At 34.5% G+C, this 21,324-nt stretch overlaps 1 protein-coding gene across 1 annotated transcript in view; it reads left to right on the top strand.

Moving 5' to 3' along the window:
* Positions 1–2,883, top strand: part of LOC111509267 (juvenile hormone esterase) — a 28,139-nt gene extending 25,256 nt beyond the window's left edge. The window contains exons 9-10 of the mRNA XM_074180024.1: positions 2,393–2,531; positions 2,640–2,883. Coding sequence (XP_074036125.1) covers positions 2,393–2,531; positions 2,640–2,817 — 317 coding nt within the window. The 3' untranslated portion in view covers positions 2,818–2,883. The remainder of the gene's footprint in view (positions 1–2,392; positions 2,532–2,639) is intronic.
* Positions 2,884–21,324: the final 18,441 nt, after the last annotated feature.

The following is a 21,324-nucleotide window of genomic DNA, read 5'->3' as shown; positions in this document are numbered from 1 at the left end:
AGTTATCAAAACTTTATGTGTTTTGGTGTAAGAAGGTGTAGAGTTCTAAGTTTCTCAACATTTAACTATCCTGATTCTTGCATTGCTGGGGATATATGGTCATATTTCCGAATACCAAACGAGAAACGTAGACAGCTATTCTGAATACGCTGTAGTTGAAGAGCATCCAATTGTTTCAAAGCAGGTCCATAAATACTGTCGTAATAGGAAATTTTTGACATAATCAGAGACTCGCATAGTCTAAGTTTTGAGTTTGTGTTGAGCAAATTCCGAATAAGAAAAAGCTGTCTGAGAACATTATAAGAAGATTGGTTCAGATAGCTGACATGTTTAGTAAAGCGAAGATTCAGATCAAACCACAATCCTAAATTTTTCATCTTGTCCACTGAGGGAAGTACATCGTTTTCGATGCAAACTTGAAAAGTAGAGTTGGTGAGCTCTCTTTTCTTCTTAGCTTCGAACATCATTATTGCGGACTTGTCAGAATTGAGCTTGAGCTTATGGCCAGTAGAAATGTCAAAGATGGCTTGGACATTGTTATTCATATACGACAGAGCAGATGAAGACTCGCCAGGCGAAAAAAAAAAATATATCTGCATGTCATACATAACAACCCTTCGAGTACGATTCTTCAGATAGTTTTCTAAGAGAGACACTGCTTTCCGAGAAAAACCGAAGTAGACAAGTTTGTCATAAAATATCTCATGATCTAGAGTGTCAAATGCCTTGCTGTAGTCTAGAAGTATCAAACAGGTCAAATTTTGTTCATCTGCAGCTTGAAAAATATCGTCTATAATTGACAGAAGATCCGTGGTGGTACTATGCTGAGGTCTGAATCCTGATTGCACAGATGTTATAATATGATTTTCATTGACGTACTCATTAATCTGATTTTTCAAAATCGATTCCACTACTGTAGAGAAATACGGTAGAATTGTAATCGGTCTTAGGTCAGAAAGGACAGTAGGTGAGTTACACTTAGCCAGAGGGATAACCAATCTATCCTTAAAACATTTTGGAAATCGGCAACTGGTAATGATATAGTTTATGAGAAAGGTGGAGTGATTCATCAAAAAAGAGTCAATGAGATTGATCATTTTGAGGAATATCCCGTCAGAACTCAAAACGGTGCTTTTGGGAACTTCGCACAATCTCACAGGTAACTGAGGGGCGTGTTTTTTGAAAAGATTAAGAATGTTGTCGTTCAGGAAGGAGATCATACAATCCACGTTATCAAATTGATAGATCAGATCCCACTGAATATTCAGGACGTCTAAACAAAATAGATCGAAGTCGAAGTTACGATAATCGCGAAAATAAACCATTTTAACTCTTCTAGAAGAAACAGAAGCATTAATTTTGCACATCACTGACAGATGATCTGAAATTCACTGAATATTATTCACATCCACATCTAATATTCTTTCCTTATCAGAGACAAGGACGATGTCAATAAGGGATTGAGAGTGAGCAGTTATTCGGTTAGGCTTCTCTATAAGCTGATGAAGATCGCACGAATTTATAAAATCTGTAAGGAGTTGAGAACGCCGGTCGTGAGTTAACAGGTTGATATTAATATCGTCGGCAGCCAGCCAAAAATCACATGAAGGAAGTAGGTTAGCCATGCTGTCTTCGAGTTCGTTTGAACATTGGATTAAATCAGCTGAAGGGGGCCGGTATAATACTCCAAAAACGAGAGTTTTACATTTGTGGGTTGTTGAGATCCACAACTGTTCAAGATGAGAACTTACATGACTAAAGAGTGTCTTGAATTAAATAGAGTTATTGATGTAGAAGGCAACTCCTTCAACAAGATATACAAACAAATATGTAAAGTTTAGGTGTCCCAAATTAATATCAGTTTTCATTTGTAGTTTGTTCAGTCTAGAATTACTATCAAAGAAAGAAAAACAATTTTTCAAAATTAGAGTATTGAAAAACTGATTCATTAACAAATCATGAAGATATCATCATAAAACAAACAACAGTTCAATTCACTCTTGTTGAAGTGATGATATATAAAAGTTAGAACTGTAACCTCTGGCGAAAAATAAATTCAAAAGGAGTACCGTTAGTTTACTTCATTTCTTGAAGACGCTAACCTGGTTGATGAAACTCGCATAGAGAAGAGTATTACAGTTCTGGTGTCTGGAAACAGACCAAGTAGTGGAATTTGTTCTTTGTTAGGGCATCCATCAGTATCAAACTTCATGTAAGCCAAAACTAAATAGCCGTATTTAACTCATTTTTACGAATGGATGATTGAACATTTTTCAACTTGAGAAATAAGTTGAGTTAAAATAGGAACTAGGCTGTAGCAAATGATCCAAACTAACTTTCTCATACGATTGAATCATAGCAGGTTTACTTTTTTCATTTGGTATCATTACAGGAGTTGTTCATGGAGATGACCTCAGCTATTTATATTACGATTCAAGAAACTTCCCATTGTTTGGAAAAAATTCACCGAAACCCGAAATTCATATGGTTGAGAAACTGACAACAATTTTTGCAAACTTCGCTAAAACTGGGTAAGAAATGCAATACATGTACTAGTATTTGATAATTTCTATTTGTGGATCGTTAATACAAATTTTAATTTGATTTTATTATCGGTGGGATTCACATTTTTTTTTCAGAAATCCAATACCAAAAAGAAGTGCTGAACTGGATAACGTAGAATGGGAACCTTTTACTTTGAATAGCCAGAAGTATATGGACATCGGCAGAAGGCTGATCATGAAGGAAAGATTATTTCCGAGGCGTATTGAATTTTGGGAAAAACTCTACCCTTTGAGTTTTTACACTGAAGCTTAGTTAGCTCCTGTGTAATTTTGTGTTCCTCATCAAAAATTATCTTGAAATATATCCACTTTAACTGTTTGTTTTTCTGAGTATCACAAGCAAATAGAAAAATCAACAGAGCTTGGTAGATAGAGAATATGCCGAATCGTAATAAAGGGCAAACTGAAAAGTTCATCAAGAAAAGTTACTGGGTTATATAAACCACCGAAAATTGCTTATATTCATGAATGCTGTCTGCAAATAGATTGAGATATAGAAAAAAATTAAACTTTCAAACTTAGCTTTCTTTAGACGAATAATGTTTTGAAACATTTTTTTTCTATTGTCAAATCCGAAATAATTCACTTTGGAAGTACGCCTGAATTGCATGGAAACAGGTATCTTTCCGTTGTTATTTCATCAGAGGACTTTCCATTGATTTATGTGATATTTTTATTTTGATTCATAGAAATTATGTTCATTTAGATTTTCCAGTACCTATTTGAGTGATATCTCTTACTTCTTTTCATAAATGTTAATTCAGATCTACGTAGGTATTATCATTTTGAAAATATTCATTACAATCTTCTTTCAAATTATATTTTCTTGATCATCCTGAATATATAAGGATGTGATTTGTTGAGGAGCATAGACATTTTGTTAGAAAGTCCTTATTTTGTGGAGTGTCCACGAAACTTGAATTTCTCACAGATCCAAAAAAATCGTTATACAAGTCAAAAAGTATCTTGCCTATATACAAACAATTTTTTCATACACCACAATGTTTTGTTTTTTTTAATTTTGAAACCCCATGAATGATTGTTTTCAAGACCATAGATCTGGGGACATACTTTCCGAAATTTTTTGGGAAATGGAAGCGAATAATGCTATCCTCTCCTCTCTAGAGGTCATTCAGGTTCAGTCCAAGTTTTCAATTCTAAATAAACATGTTTTTACTAATTTGAATGGATTCCGCTTGTGATGATGAACTAAAACAATCATACGACATGGACAATGTTTGTACAATCGCCCTGCATGTGCTCTGTGAATGCAAAGCGATAGCAAGGCTGAGACACGTAAGATGCGGGGAAGAGAAACTAAAGGCTGCCAGCTATATGAAGGGGTCAGTGTCAAGACTACGTAGTCTCATCAAAGAGATCAAGCTATATAATGAGCTCTAACAACCAAGGTCACAGTGAATCAGGCCATGGGCCAGCTCCTCGATAATCCAATATAATCTAACAACTTGCCATAAATCATTCATATCCAAAACCGGATTCAAAATTCAAAATGGAAAAATTCACAAAATGTCAATACCTATCAAATTCAGAAAATAGCATTTTGATGTCGAAGGGTTATCACCAAAACCGGACTCAAAATTCATAATGAAAAAATTCACAAAACGTCAATGTCAAATTCAGAAGAAAGAATTTTGATGTCAAAGGGTTCGTTAATTGAAAATTCCAGCAATGACCCAAATGAAACAGGACAAGGTACATTATCATTTTTCAAAAGATTAGCTCTACTAATATTGTGAGAAGAAACCCCAGATCAGCTAGATTTTGCGTAGAATCCGTCTTATCTTAAGTCATCGATGAATGTGTAATAGAGAACTCCTCTTCTATTTGAGAAAATCTACTTTCTTCCTCATTCACGGTTCTCCCTATACAATATTCGAAAAAGACGAGAAAAACATCTCTAACAACATTGATGAAAAGGAATATCAAAACGACGAATAACGAATCATATGCTATTTCGCCAGCGATTGCCAATCGATTCAAAGGAAATATCTCAGAAAATATTTTAAATAATAATGAAAAGAACGATAATTCATCTGACATTGAGATTCTTAGTTCTAACGATACTCTTACTGATTATGACAATGATATTTTTTCGAAGCTCATTCTTAAACATACTCATGCCGACTCAATATCATATGCATCTGAACATTCACTTAATCAAACAAGCAATTCAACATTTCAATTTCCGAAACAACTTATACGTGCAACAGTGAAAGCGTTTCGCACTGGAGGACTAGATGACTTTCGCCCAAGTCACATACAAGATCTTCTTAGTTGTAGTGCTGGTAATTCTAGAGATCAACTGCTAGCTTCTGTGACAAATCTTTGTTATCTCTCATTATCTGGAAGAGTTAATTCAGAGATTTGTCCAATACTTGTTGTGGAATTGGCCGCGGTGGTAGTGCGCCCGATTCACGATTGGAAGGCCGTGGGTTCGATTTCCGCCTCGACCAAATATTTTTCTCGAGATAATTTATCTGGTTGAAGATGAGATGATTCTGCAACCATGTTAGGAATCACACTTCAAAAGGTAAGACCTCGTTAGTAGTTAGCTCGCACAAGTTTTTCAACTTCTGAGACTTGTCGTTCGTATGGGGGCGGCAGCTGATTAACGAAAAAACATATTTTGAACTTTACGGTGCATTAAAGAAGTCCTTGGGTCCATATTAATTTGGTTCCGGAACTCCTGGTCGATATGTCCATCAACATTCAAATTATTTATCAAAAATTTTCCTCAAGTTGGATTTTTGAAATGCATTCAATACGATAGACAGAAATTTGATGTTACAATGGTCATAAGAGTGTTTGCCTGACCTATACCCTTTTATATGTCAATGCTACGGATTTTCAAGTTTTTCTGGTGAACATTTGATTGAATTTCAAAGAAGTGTCCAATAAGGCAATCCTTTAGATGAAAGTTGTTCCTGGTATAAAACTCACGAAAAAATCGAAATGTCAACTACTTGGCGTCCCTCTCACTATGGAAGCTCTATGTGGAAGTTTGTAGAACAAAATAGATCTACTTGACTTGATTTCCACCCGTTTATATGATTTGCCAATGCATACTTCCGTTTTTTTATTGAAAAATTGTTTAGACATTCCTAATCCACTCTATAATCTGAGATGCTCTCCTTGTTAGAAAAGTCAGGTACACCTTGAGAAGTCTGATGATCACCTACGTAACATAATTGAAACTGTTTCCAACAGCTGTTTCACTGATATTTCTTGATCTCAAGCAACATTGCCTGTGAATCGTGCGGGTTGGGTGTGCGCTCAGCATTATCGCTGGCTTTACCTGCATTTATGTCTTCCATCGTAATTGATAGAAATGATACTTTCGGTCACTCATATAATATATAATGTAGCTGTCGAAGGCGAATATATTTGGTGTTCTCAAACTAAGAGTCATGTGCCTACGGATCTCAAATCACTTCAGAAAGCATAGGAAGAACCTTTAATAGAAATTGCTTCTGAGTACATCACTTCATTTTTGTCATCTTTCTCTAAAAAAGCTCACCAGAAGCCATCAATATTGAAGAATCTGGTGCTTGGTTGAACGCATCACCTGTTGCTACTCTGGGAACACTATCAGATGATGATTCTTTCAGAGTATCCATTGGATTCAGATTGGGTTCAGATATTTGTACTCCTTATAAAAGTATTTTTGTTAGTGAGGTAAATGAAAAAGGTACCCATGGTTTGAGCAGCAGAAAGAGTTTTGGACATCACCAAGTCAACGACATCATAAAAAAGGCCTTGATATCAGTCAGGATACTTTCTATCCTAGAACAAGCCGTACTGACGGCAAACGTCCTGATGGAATTACCTTGTTTCCTGGAAATGTGGCGAAATTGTCATTTGGGATGTCATATGTGCGAACACATTGGCTCCATCTCATTTAGTTGGAACGTCAAAAAATGCAGGTGCAGCAGAAGTATCAAAATGTTGAAAATAACTTTTTATTTTATCCTGTGGCTGTAGAAACGTTGGTTTCTTATCTCTAAATTTTGTTAATGAAATTGGCAATGACTGACGAAACTAAAGAAAAAAAAGTACCGCCTTTTTGATCCAAAAAAATAGTTTAGCTATACAACGTGGTAATTCAGCTTTTATTTCTGGCACCATTCCATCGTAACATTCACTGGATGAAATTTTTCTTCATTCCGTTGTTTCCAAATCATATTTATACCCTAGTCACGATGAGAGATTGTTTTCTCATTAAACTTCCCATATTTCTTGTGATACTCCTCATAAGTTCCCATCAGAAAATACAGAGGAATATGAACAAGTTCTAGAATTATCTTCTCCTACCAAATACAAAACGTCTGCCATATCCAATTCAGTTTTTGGCAGTTCAGCTTCGAATTCCTTATCCCACCGATCCAATGAAGGAGTGAATCATCGAATCCGTGAGTACTCAGAAGTGGCGAACATAGTATCAACAGTTATGAGATCAGTGATACATTCTCCAGTCAGAACTCTTGGGTTTAATGGGTTGAAAAATATTGGAAACACCTGTTCAATGAACAGTGTAATCCAATGTTTATCAAACACGAGATGGTTGCTGGAATATTTAGAAAAGGATATATACGTGGAAGATATCAATACTAGTATTTCTGATATGAAAGGTACTTCAATCAAACCGTTCGCATAAGTTATCAAGGAATTGTGGTCAGAAAATTCATCTGCTAGAGTAATAAACACTGGCTACTTCAAAAGTCAGATTCAAATATTTGCCCCTAGATTCATGGGATCTGCCCATCAACACGCCTAAGAATTCCTTTGACATCTTTCAGAAAGTTCACATGAGGACCTCAATAAAATCACTGAGAAACATAAACCGATCTTAACGGAGATTGACGAAAAATTGAGCGATAGCGGAAAAGCGCAAGAGTCCTGGCTGAGATATTCGAACATGAACAACTCTAAAATTGTAGACAATTTCTTTGGTCAATTAAAATCCACTATTGAGTGCGCACACTGTGGACAATCATCAGTAACCTTCGATATTTTCTGGGATTTTCTCTCCCCACAATGAACTGTCCACTTGAGTTTGCCACAATGCTTGGAATCCGTTCACAAGAGAGGAAACTCTAGATGGAAATGAAAAACCAACATATTCGAGGTGCAAGGAAGGAAAAAAATGCACAAAGTCCCTATCAATTTATATAAGTTCTCCCATATTTTAGTAATTCATTTGAAAATATTGTCTCTAACGAAAATATTCAGAGGCAAATTGAATGTTGCCATTGACTTTTTTTTTAAAAGGGTTATATGTTAGCAATTATGCAGCAGATAATGTGGCTCCTTGTCGTTATAATCTATATGCACTTCCGAATCACAGTGGGATTACTTACAACGGGCATTACACAGCATATTGCAGACACCCTTATAGTGGCACGTGGCATGAATATAACGATTCACACGTGTACCTGATTTCACCAAAATCGCTTGTGGGTGAGGAGGCATATGTCCTCTTTTATGAACAGGAGGGAACGAAGCAGCACTTTCGATGTGCTTTTTTCTTTTTCTTTCATAAACCTAATTCTGTTAATTGATTTGTATTTCATGAATAAAATGAACTGACACAATAATATAAAAAAACTGAGACAATCGAACTTATAACTGACGGGTCAGTATTGACAAGAAGTTGCCGGTAATATTCCGTAAAAAATGAACGTTGCATAGCTAATATAGTACCATTGGAATAAGGTTTGCTAGGCGGCTGACATGCTTATTTACCAATTACGCTATCGGAGTCATCAGAGTGCTAGCCAGATCACGTCTCCAGATCAGCTTTTCGCATTTTTATAATGAAGATGATTCCATACTTCTTTCCAGATGAGCCAATGTGAAATTTTCATTTTTACTGGTTTGAAACTCAAAATTTCTATATGATTACATTTTTCAATAACCTACCGAACAGTGAAATTGTGAAAATAACATTGAAGTAAATAAGAAAAATATGAACAATACATTTTCCAGGTGGGACATTCACTTTTCATTTGTAAAGAAACTCTTTAGACAAAAGGGGAGTCAGTCGAACTGTACCAGGGATTCAAATCCCTGCTCATCAAGGTATCATTGCATATGAATCAGTCAAAACTTTCCAGAGCCACTGAACAATAATGACCTGGACCAGGAATCTCACCAGCTTGAAAAACTAGACAATCAACATTATGATCATATCAAAGATTTCGTCAATGTTATCATGCCTAATAACTACACGAATAGAGCAATCTGCGATGGAATTTGAAGCATTCCATTTCATAATTCGAAACCAGATTTCTATATTTTCCACAATTATTCTGATTACTACGGGTAGGTAACTCAGGCTCCGAAACATAATATAACAACACTTTCAGGGCATTTTTACAAGAAGTTTTGTGGCTTTCTACTTTCCATCATAAAAAAAGTCTGTTATAGATTTTATTATTATTATCTGATTGCACCCTGTATATCGTTATTTATTTTTAACATTTTTTAGTTAATAGTGATCAAGGTCGATTGAAAAAATAAGTTTGTTGAGAGAATAAATAAATAAAGCTCTTGAAAGACGTCTGATTTAGGATATATAATTTACAGATAATTCAAAAACATATGGGCCTTCGAAATATCTGTCTGTCTGTTTTTAAAATCTGTTTTTCCGTTAATCAGCTGTCGTCCCCATACGAACGACAACTCTCAGAAGTTGAGAAACTTGTGCGAGCTAAGGACTAACGAGGTCTTACCTTTTAACGTGTGATTCTTAACACGGTTACAGAATCATCCCAGCTTCAACCAAATAAATTATCTCGAGAAAAATATCTGGTCGAGGCAGGAATCGAAGACTGGACGAGCTTGGAAGCTACGCCCCGTATACCATAATATCTCATTTTTTCAATTAAGAACATGTTCTGATAACTTTTTTTAATTGGATGCGAAAATATTTTAAATTCCAAGCCTATAACATGTGTTTCGTTGGAAGATGCAGAGGCATTGACTTCTAATCTCTTTCTCATCGGTTCGTCCTGTGCTGCACTCTCCTGTACCAAAACCAGTGATAGGGATATATATTTGATGTCCAGTTGGCGTGCTGCACTAAGAAGAATTTTTCGAGTTTGATCAAGAGATCAAAATGGCATGGTGATTCGAAATCTGTCAGTGTAGGAGATGCTGTTTCCATGAAAGATCCAAATGGACCCCGAAATATTCAGCAGAGAGGTATTATTGACGAAGTTTATCCCACAAAAGATGATAAAATCAGGATCATCGATGTGAAGAATAGTAGTGGTACGATTTTTTGACGACCAGTTTCAAGACTCATCGTTTTAGATGTTAAAAACTAGTTGTAATTTGTTATTCGATTATCAAGAGGGAGAATGTTATAACTTTAATTATTGTAATTATTGTTATAGTGAACAAGGTTGATTTTTAAACCGTACTGTAACATTATTGTTGTAGGACAGTCTATATACAAAGGCTGTATCAAGAAATATAACTTTTCGTTTTGTGAAATCAGCTTGGATACTTGATTGATAGAGGGCGCAATCAATATATATATCTAATGTAAACTCTTTTGATGTTTTCATGAATTTGAAGTTTTCAGAGAAAAACATCCACCCACATTTCCCAAAGTCGAATATTACTTTTCAAGACCATTATCGTACTAAACGAAAAATGCGCTAATAAACATGCAATAATGTTATTTCATAGGCTCTGTGTCATTGGCGGATAGTTCGACTTCAGTTTATACCCAAACAGACTGTACCTAATACGATATACATATACATGTATTGGTGAGAAGAAAGACGTTCTTGGAAAGGAATTATATTTTTGTGAAAGTTCTTGTTGTTTTCCAGTGCGGCATGTCCATCATGCCACAAAATGGCAATTATCATTCATTGCATAAGGGTGGTGAATACGACATATCGTCTACTTCAGAAAAATTTCATATTTTGTATTTTAGGAACCTATCAGTATGAATTTCTATGTTCTATAAATACCATTTACAATTTATTAAAAACACTATATTTGTAGTAACACAGTGGACCCCTTTAGGAACCCTGTAGACCTGCATGTAACCAAATTCGTTGTGTAGGAAAAATTTTAATTTTTATGATTTGGGATTTGTTCGACAGAGAACTTGATAGCCATATTTGAAGCCAAGATGTATCGTTTGAAATTTTTGAATCAAGAGTACTTGATTAACTTTATCTGTTAACCTACCGAGTGTCAATTCATTTCGTGGATTCATCATAATATTTTCACAATGTGATCAAACAATTTTGTTACAGAAAGTTCAAAATATTTTGTGATAATAGAGAATTCATCAATAGCCTTCATGTGGTTATGCCTTTCTCAATACCCCTTTTATAGGTAGGTGATATAATGAAAATAAATAAATCAGTAAATATATCAGGACAATGCTTGAATGACTTTTCTTGCAGTATAGCAGCTGAAAATATTATTACAGCTCTTCCTGATCTCTCAATAAATGACCTAAATAACTCAAAGAGCTTTCCTTCACTCTGCAAATATTTTTTCTGGAGCCTGTCTGTCTTCAGGAAGTAGATTATACGATAAAATCTCAAGGACAGTAGTTCTTGCGATATACACGACCTAAATAGCTAGTGTATAATAGCTAGATATACACGACCTAAATCAGTGGCCGACGTAATTGAAATCCCACTAACAGCATTATTCGATGAAATATTTTTAGGGAATATTTCCAGATGTTTCCAAAATATCTGAAGTGATACCTATATTTAAAAAACCTTCTGAATCTTAACCGGGTAATTACCGCCCAATTAGCATAATATCTATTATTGGAAAAGTAATTGAGTTAATTTTGAAAAATCGTTTTTATTCTTATTTTGAGAAATGGTTCTACTTCAACAGTTCACAATATGGCTATAACTACACATGCAGCCTACAATCTAATTTCCAACATAATCGAAGGACTTGATCAGAAAAAGCACCCTTCTTTGACGTTATGCGACCTGACAAAGGCTTCTGACTGTGTATCGCATACTATTTTAATTAAAAAAATTGTTTATTATGGTATCCGGGGCGTAGCCCCAGTCTTATCTCACAAACAGGTACCAATATATTGAAGTGAACAACATAAAGTCAGACCTCAAAGAAATTAAGCATGGCGTCCCTCAAGGCTCTATTTTAGGTCCACTTTTGTTCTTAATATATATCAAGGATCTATGCAGTTTTATAAAACCAGCAAAATATACCTTGTTTGCAGATGATAAGACATTATGTTCTAGCAAAGACTTCACCAGCTTATAACTAACATTAGCGTATAAATGGTTTGCTGCTAATAAGCTGACTTTGGATATAATCAAAACTCAAAATTCAACTGTATCTCCCAATCCAAATATGCATCTATCAAAAAGTATAATTTTTTTAGGATTTGTTATTGATAATAGGTTGAGCTGATCTGATCATATCAAAACTGTGACTAGCAAATTTTCCACTGTCTTTTTTATGCTAAGACGACTTAATAATGTGGTCAGCTTGATGACGCTCAAAAGAGCCCACTATGGATTATTTCACTCAGTTATGTCATATGGTATTCTGATTTGGGGTAATTCAGACAACTATATTAGTCTTTTTAAGTGCCAGAAAATATAGCCCAAGCAGGTTACAAAGATCACTGTCATCCTCTTTTTATTCAACTTGGAATTATGCCCCACTTCCAACATTATATATCTATGAAGTTTTATTGGAGATTCATGAAAACGTTAATAAATTTGACAGACATTGTGATATTCATGCATATGGAACGAGATCCGCAAGTTTTTCGAACCTGCCCAGATATAAATTAACAATTCACTAAAATTTCATTTGTATGATCATCTTTACTTATCTCTGAAGGCATTGAGACTAGCAAAATTCAAGACTATTATTAAGACGTTTCTTCTACAACACTGTTTTTATAACATTGGGGTATATATTGACAAGGCAGGGTCTTCAATTTAAGAAAGACCTCATTAAATCCTTGGTTTTATTGAATACATGATTTTATCCTTGTAACTCCAAACAAGAACTTCTGCATTTGTGACTTGCCATAAATGTACTATGTGAAATGTTCAAATACAGTACTCTACTCTATGTATCTATTCTCAGAAATTTGTATTCTATATTTTTTGTTGTAGCATCTCAAATTGATGCAGGAGGCAATTCAGTTCAACCGAAGGATCATTTACATTTCGAGCAGTTCTCATTTACTTTCTTTCCTGGGCAGATTCATTGACAGAACAGCCTCCAGAATAGCTGGCTTCACCTCTTCAAAACTTAACTTTTGGGGACATTTTACATATGTTATTCATAATATATAATTTTCTTCTAGTGCTCATCTTGAAAGGCGAATCGAAAGGTACATTTTCTGCGTCGTTCTCAGGATTTTTAGAAAATAAGTTCACAGACTTCAATAACAATGAACAATATTTTGAATATTATAGGTTTGGAACTGTACCAATCAATCTTCTAACAATTTTTAATTTTCGGAAGTTATTTTTATATACAGGGTGTGACAATTAGACCTCCTTTTCATTCATGATTCTGAGGTTACATTGGGTTATGTTAAGTTGGGTAAGGTAAAGCTAGGTCTAGCTTTCGTTCAGAGTTGAACCACTATGATTGAATATATTCTTTGGAAGCCTCATTTGAAATAAAACTGAAGTGTTTTTCCGATTTTTGTTATCATTTTCCAGAAGAAATTTTCAACTGTAGACTGGGAAAAGTATTGTGAAATTTTCATGAGAGTTACCAAGATATTTTCGGTTTGATCAGCATAACGGTGTGATCAGCATAACGCTCCTGCGTTATGAGAAATATTAGGCACGATTCGTATAACTGCATATATTTTTGGTAATATAATGCCAATTTGAAGTATCATATTATACAAAAACTTTCTCGACAGTTGACTGTACCAAAATAAATATTCGACGTAAATACTATCACCACAAATATAAGTGTTATTACCATATCATTATGTGAATGTTTACGTTACATATCAGTAACGGATATGAACGTTCCTGAGAAATAATTAATTCCGAAAACAGATTCAAAAAAGGGGATTTTTGAGTTTTACTTGGTAATTGTGCAAATAAATTAGTATTGAATGTTAAGAATGGTTTTATTGACAATGGAGTTTTGTTGTCAATTAGCTATTCACTTTGAAGATTTCGTGATATCATATACGGGGCACGTCAAATGTTCCGGAAAGTTTAAACACTTTTGTTGTCTGCCGAAAGCGACTTTTTTCTTATTCTGTGTGATACTCAACTCAAAATTGATAGTATGATAAATTTGTTTGTTTCATCTAGAATATCAGTTTTTTTCAAAAACTAATATGCGTTTGGAAATGAAAAATAAACAGGGTGATTCCTATATATACTTTTCAGATAACCCTTCTGATATTTTTTAGGATTGTAACATTTGAACAATCGCATTGATGTGAAAAACCTAACCTCAATTAAATTCACACATATTCAATAATTAATGCCATCGTCATCAGATGAAATTTTATTACATTTCTATGATGATTTTTGTTTTGTTATTTTTCCATCCAATTCTCACATTGTTTTCATTCAGGGTGTATCAACGATATTGTGTCTGGACGATAGCGACTTTCCTGTTTGAGATAGACAAAAATAGTTTGAATGGAAGTGGTGAAAAATGGTACAAGAATAATTTTGAATATACAGAGTGTTTAATGAATATGTAACATATCAAATTTGTGTTTTTTATACGGAATACTTTTTCTCGATCGAATGAAATAAAACTTTGTTATTAAGAATATTGCATTTTCATTTGTTATTGATGATTTCATCGAATGCTGATTTTTTATACGAAGGTAACTTAATATCGTGATCAAACATTTTTCTTTTTTTTGAACGAAACACCCTCTAAGTTGTACCATAATACCATGATGTATAACTCAACTACTTCCTATCCACCGAAAATGTATCAAAGTGAAGATAGTGGAAATGTCATTATGCAAAAGTTCTGTTTTCGGTGCTGGGAAAAAATGAACCATTCTGAAAACCTTAAATTCACGACATATTTTCAAAAAATTATTCATTTTGAGTTTTGCATACAATTCTGTTCAATTAGCATATAACTTCTCCAACTCCATTTTTGTTCTAGTGTCGTTGGTTTGCCACAATGAAACTAACCTTTGAAGGATCTTCAGATGATATTGAAGATTCTGAAGACTTCACTTCACCGGTAATTGACACTTGGTTTACGCCTTAGGCTTCAGACTTTATGTTCTTGAAACCCTTTTTTGAAAAATAGTGAATGAAACCATAATGAGTATAACTATGTATTCATGACTGATAAATTCATATTCTAGAAACAAACTCATTCGAGTAAACTTGGTACTAAATAAAACTACTGGTGCCTACGTTAACATTGGTAATAGATACAATTGCCACTACTACTCAACAAAAAACCCCTTTGGGCCAATAGTCAAAACAGATAGTCAACAAATATTTGGAGGATAGAATCGGGGATAAAGTTATAAGACCATGTTCTTTTGATGGACCACTCAGTGTAATAATTCACAGATTTTTTCTCTTGAATCATTCACTGATTTTTTTTAAATTATACTGATTGACATAGGAGACGGGTTACATTATCAATATGACAGTGCGCTTCCTCACAATCAGAGTGTTTCTGAATAGGTGGCATAAAAATGAATGCATCGGACGAAAAGGACCAATTCTGTGAACAGTACGATTGCCAGATCTCACGCTTTTAGATATGAAGATATGTTGAAGGAGAGGTCTATCGATAGGAACTGAGGGCAACAGATGACATGAGAGAAGCTGGATATATTTTGTAACTAGCTCAAAATGGGAAATCGCTTGAATATCTGCTTCGAATTTAGGTTTTTCGATTCCTTTTCATATACCTGTTTTGCAATAGTTTGAATGCGTGAAAGTGAAATTTTTATCATCATCATTATGGGATTACATTGGCGAATACTTTTCTGGAAATCATTTCAATCTCGTGTTACTATTCGAAGTTATATGATTTTGCACTCTGTTCCCCTGTTTATGAGCAGCAAAACTAAGAAAATCACGAGTTATCAGCTCAGTCGTATTCTTGTGTTCATAAAATACATAATTCCATTGATTTAAAAAAAAAAATATATGCTTGCTTGAAAGTAAATATATGCTTGCTTGAAAGTAAATATATGCTTGCAAAAATATGCCGAACACAACACGGGAATATGCATAAAATTAATTTCATTTATAGATTGTGCCTGAGAAACACAAATGGTATCTCATGAGAAGTACACGAATAGAAATAATTGTTTTGGACAACCACATCGGAAAAGAAAACCTCAAGTTTAGGATGACAAATTATTAATTTTACATTTCGAAGAAGATTCCAAACGAACTATACGTCACAGACTAGGGGCATGGTCAGGACCACAGTTGACAAATGTCATATAGAAAATGTTTCCAGCCTCACCAATCTAGCATGTTGAAGCTCTCCTACTATAATATCATCAACAAAGACTTATTTCTCAGAAGAATCACAGCTGAATAATGTTTATTATTCGAATTCATGAGTGAAACTTGAGGTGCACAGGAATATTTGACAAATACAATTCACACTACAGGGCAGTAGGAAACGAATAGAAATGGAAAAAGTTAAAAAAAATTGTGTCAAACGGTTCTATTGGAAAAAAACCGTAATAATGATGTTGATAATGTACTAAAAACTAAAAAATTATTTGGGAGGTCCTAGGTAGCCGTCATCACACCACTCTCTTCAGCAGTCTACGGTATTGAATAGATAAAAAATAATGAAATCATTGAGCGTAGCGTAACCTGAGTGAATATGCTAATACTGCGCCCAACGATTTCTTTTTTATCTGATCAATACCGTAGATTGCTGAGGGGAGTGGTGTGACGATTGTTCAACATAAAATAATTTTTCACCTATTTCATTTTTAAGTTTTCAGTTCCTGATTTTGTAACTCAATTCTTCTCATTCTGTTTAGTTCATTTACTGCCTCAGAATTACAAGGTAATATGTATTCCGCTGAGGCTGCGGCCATCTTGAATTCGCATCTTATTTAAAGTGTACTACTATTGTGTCATGGTGATAGTGATGTATGCCAGGAGACCCAGCATCTTGTCTGACTGCCAGTTTTGCTAGTTCATTTAGCGTTACCCAGGGTGCATATGTAGTATTCTACTACAGACGCGTACTAGCTCTACAATGCTCCACTAGCCTACCACAACATGCCTTGCTTATCCAACAAACCACATGTATTCGACCTACGTAGCAAAACATATCAATAGAATTACAACCAAATACGGGAGATGCGCTGACTCACTTTTTGAATGGGGCATATCATCTCCCCAGGTACAACTGTGGAGATGATATGCAAACAATCAGCCACATCGTTGAAGACTGCTCACTGAGGGCCGACACTAGTGATCCCTCGGACTTCCGGACGGCGACTAAGGATGCAATTGAATATATACGTGACTTGGATGTTTGTTTGAAAACTGAATTTCCTGTGTCTTTTTATGCTTTTATACAATTATGTTCGTTATGTTAACTTTTGTGATGTGAATAAACCATACGCTAAATAGAAATGTACTACTATTCTACTAGTCAAGTCCTGTCATTTGATACCCATATTGAGGTAGTTGTGAAACAATATGTAATTCGCCATTTTGTAGCCGCGGCCATTTTGAATTCGAATCTTTTTCAAAGTGCACTACTATTCTACTAGTCAAGCTCTGTCATTTGATACCCATACTGAGGTAGATGTGAAACAATATGTAATCCGCATTTTGTAGCTGCTGCCATTTTGAATTTGAATCTTTTTCAAAGTGCACTACTATTCTACTAGCCAAGCTGTGTCATTTGATACCTATATTGAGGTAGTTGTGAACAATATGTATTCCGCCATTTTGTATCCACAGTTCTGATTGTCATCAGAACTGAATGTGTTTACCAGATATCATATCAATCTGTCAACAGGAAGGGGGCAAGTTTCAATTACTATATTTCACCCAAACAAACGAACAAACAGGGCAAGCTAAATAAAAACGTCAGAAAAACGATAGCTTCCATCACCGAATTGGTACTGATTCATAGTTTAGTATAAGGAATGAACCATAAATTTGCTCATTTGAGCTAGTGGAGATTAGATGGATAAAAAGATTACAAAAACTACATCAGTGATTGTGAAACTTAACTCCTACCCAAAACATCTATGACAATTCGTGAAATTAAAAAACAGTTCTGCCTCAATTAACACTTGGTTGGTGATAGGATAACTACAAGCCCTTATGAAATTTGCAAAACATTTTTAGAATATTTTCTCTCGGTTTTTAATCCGAGAAGAATTAGTCCAGGTCATACACATCAAGAATCACATATCAACATTTCTTCCTATAACATACCCTTACAATTTATCTTTTAAAAACTTCAAAGTTTCTCGAATAAAGGAGCGGGACTCGATGAGCTACCAACAACCTTCCTCAAAAACTGTGCTGAATATATTGCATTACCACTTCACATAATATTTAATTAATCCCTTGAAGTGGGCGTATTTCCTTCAGTATGGAAAAAAGCTGATATAATCCCAACCTTGAAATCTGGCAACAAACAATTCGTCAAAAACTGTAGACCAATTTCAAAATTGTCAATCACAGCAAAAACTTACGAATCCATCATATGTTGCGATTTCTCTGTAGCATGGTCAGAAATTGAATACTGCCATTTGATAGGAGCTTAGAGCCACTCCTATTTGATATTTATATTAATGATATATCCCAATGCTTTCGATTTGCCAATTTTCTGAAGTATGCGGATGATCTAAAAGTATACCATTCAATTTCTGATATTGATGATATCATGCTAATACAGTGTTAACACATTTTGTTTGGAAGCGGAAAAATCTATCTAAATCAATCATATCAAATATCTTCTCGTCCCTTATAAACTGTCACGGAAATAAAGGACCTAAGAATAATATTTGATTATATAAAATGTTTTCCGATAAACATATATTCTACGTTTCTGAAATGCCTCTCAAAATGATAGGTTTCATAATGAGAAATTGTCGGGAATTTAAGAATATACAGACTCTTCGTGCTCTATACAGCGTGACTCACGGTCGATGGTAGGTTAGACGTTTCTCAAAAACGCAGAGCATGATTTTTCTGAAAATTTCACCTCTCACATTTCCTTACCTGTTCTATCGATCTAAAATATTTTCAGCATTGCGACGTTGCCACTTCCATCGAAAAGTCCTAGCAACTTTATTTTTTTCAATGGAACACCCCATATATTAATACATTTTTGGAATCGCTCTGGTATTTCAATACTTTTTTGTTGATAATGTCCTATACCCATCTCTATCTGTTTTTGAGATAAAAAATAAATTGTGCTAAATATGGTCCGAAACATATCCTCAATTGAAATTGAGTACATCAGTACTCTCAATTCATGAAAAGTTGATATTTTGATGATAGTTTGGACGAACTCAAAATATTCAAATAACACCAAGAAATCGACTCCATATCATACAGGGCGTGCTAAAATTACTATGATTTCCATTGTGCATATTATATTACTCGGTAAATTGAAAGATGGTGAAAAATGCTTCAAGATGATATATCATGCCCCTATACCTAAATCGTCAAGTTTTCTCAATAAAGTCGCTTCTTCTAGAAACATTTTTTTTTAGAATTCGGATTTAGGTAGCAGTGGAATTATCAAGCTTATAGCAGTTCGGTTACTTTTATAAATAATTTACAGAGAGTTATCGATGGTGTTTCGAATCATCTTCTAAAATGAATGCAAATATCGATTATTCAAACGAAGTTCTTATGAAATTATTTATTATACACATGAACAAAGTGATCAAATCATTGTCAGAACGTGTAAAAATTCAACCAAATGTATCCTGAATTAACACCAATGAACGAGAGGAAGTTTGTAAGGTTACAAAAGAATTTCCTTAACTATGGCTCAAAGTTTCCAGGGAACAACTGTACCCTGTACTGTACTAGATAAAAAGTGAGATTTTGTGGGCTACACTAAAACATGTGAAAGTACAGACAATAACAGAATAGGATGATTCAAAATAACAAAATTGTAAACAAAATATCACATTTTCACAATGAATGCTGAAAATGTTGTCCATTACATTCTAAACACTTTTAAATGTTTTTTTGTACGCGACTTGTGGTTGCTTTTTCAATTTCCTGGGGATCCAGATCTTCAATACTCCGCACTATTCGCCGACGCAATTTTTCTTTGGTAGGCACTGGAGTACTGTATACCCTTTCTTTTAAAACACCCCATAAAGAAAAGTCAAGTGGCGTGAGATCGGGTGATCTCGGTGGCCAATCCCACGGCCCTAAACGCCTAAACCAACGATCGTCGGAAAGTTCGTCAAGTTTCCTGGAAACTTCCTGGGTGGAATGAGCTGGCGCTCCGTTCAGTTGAAACCACGATTCCTTCCGAATTCCGATTTTCAAGAAAATCGGTTACAGTCGTCCTTGATATTTGGAGATATCTCTCTGCATTCAGTGTGTCTTCATAAATAAAAAGGCTAATTTTATTGTTCTTCAGAATACAGAAAACATTCAGGTCAAATTTTTATTGAAAACCCATTTCTTTTGTAACATGAGGATTATGATCAGCCCAAGATACCAGAAGATACAATCCAGAAGATACCATCCCTCGTAAATTTTGATTTGTCGCTCCAAATTATTTTTGACAAAAATTCCCGATCTTCCTGTGTATGAATCAAAAGGGATTCACAAAAATGCATTCTACGTTCGAAGTCTTCTACTTTTAGAGCTTGAACTTTGGTAAATTCATACGGATGCATTCCGTGATTTTTCTAAATTCGTTGTACTGAAGCATGTGATACACCTAAATCTTTTTCTGCACTGCGAATGGAAGCTTCTGGATATGCATAAAAATATGCCAAAACGTTAACAGTATTGTCCCCATTTGAAGTAACAGGTTTAGGTAATGTTGAAGGCGCTTTTAACATGGAGCCATAGTTAAGGAAATTATTTTGTAATCTTACAAACTTCCTCTCGTTCATTGGTGTTAATTCAGGATACATTTGGTTGAATTTTCTACAAGTTCTGGCAATGATTTGATCACACTGTCCGTGTATAATAAATAATTTCATAAGAACTTCGTTTAAATAATCAATATTTGTATTCATTTTTGGCGATTTTTTGAAACACCGTCAATAACCATTTATCAATTACTTATAAAAGTCACCAAACTGTCATAAGCTTGATATTACCACGGCTACCTAGAAATCAAATTCTTTAAAAATTATTTTTTGTACAAATGTTATTGAAAATTTCTTTGATAGAAACACTTCAATCAGAACACCTACCAAAGAATCATTTAGAAAAGTTTACACATGCAGTTCGTGCTATTGGTAATATTAAAACCCTGTGAAGTTACTGACGATGACGAAGTAGTATTCAGTCCAACTGTAGAAAATCCTTCATGACTAATCAATAATCCTCCTTAAAATAACGTGAGTTGGCGTATGTAGTTGTAACATATGCCTTGTAATCCAAAGATCGTGTGTTCAAATCCCATGGACCATATATTTTTTTATTATCAGCAGTAACGTTATACAAAAAAATTTGTATGATACATTTGTTAAAAGTGATTTTATTTTGCTCGTGAGTTTGCTCCATTTGCTGACGCTCGTTTTGCAATA

Source organism: Leptinotarsa decemlineata, unplaced genomic scaffold, assembly GCF_025532065.1.
Source record: "Leptinotarsa decemlineata unplaced genomic scaffold, Ldec_3_MD MMD2_tig00026282_RagTag_RagTag, whole genome shotgun sequence".
NCBI lineage: Eukaryota > Metazoa > Arthropoda > Insecta > Coleoptera > Chrysomelidae > Leptinotarsa > Leptinotarsa decemlineata.
Note: the sequence above shows the minus strand (reverse complement) of the source record. Positions and strands in the feature narration are given on the sequence as shown.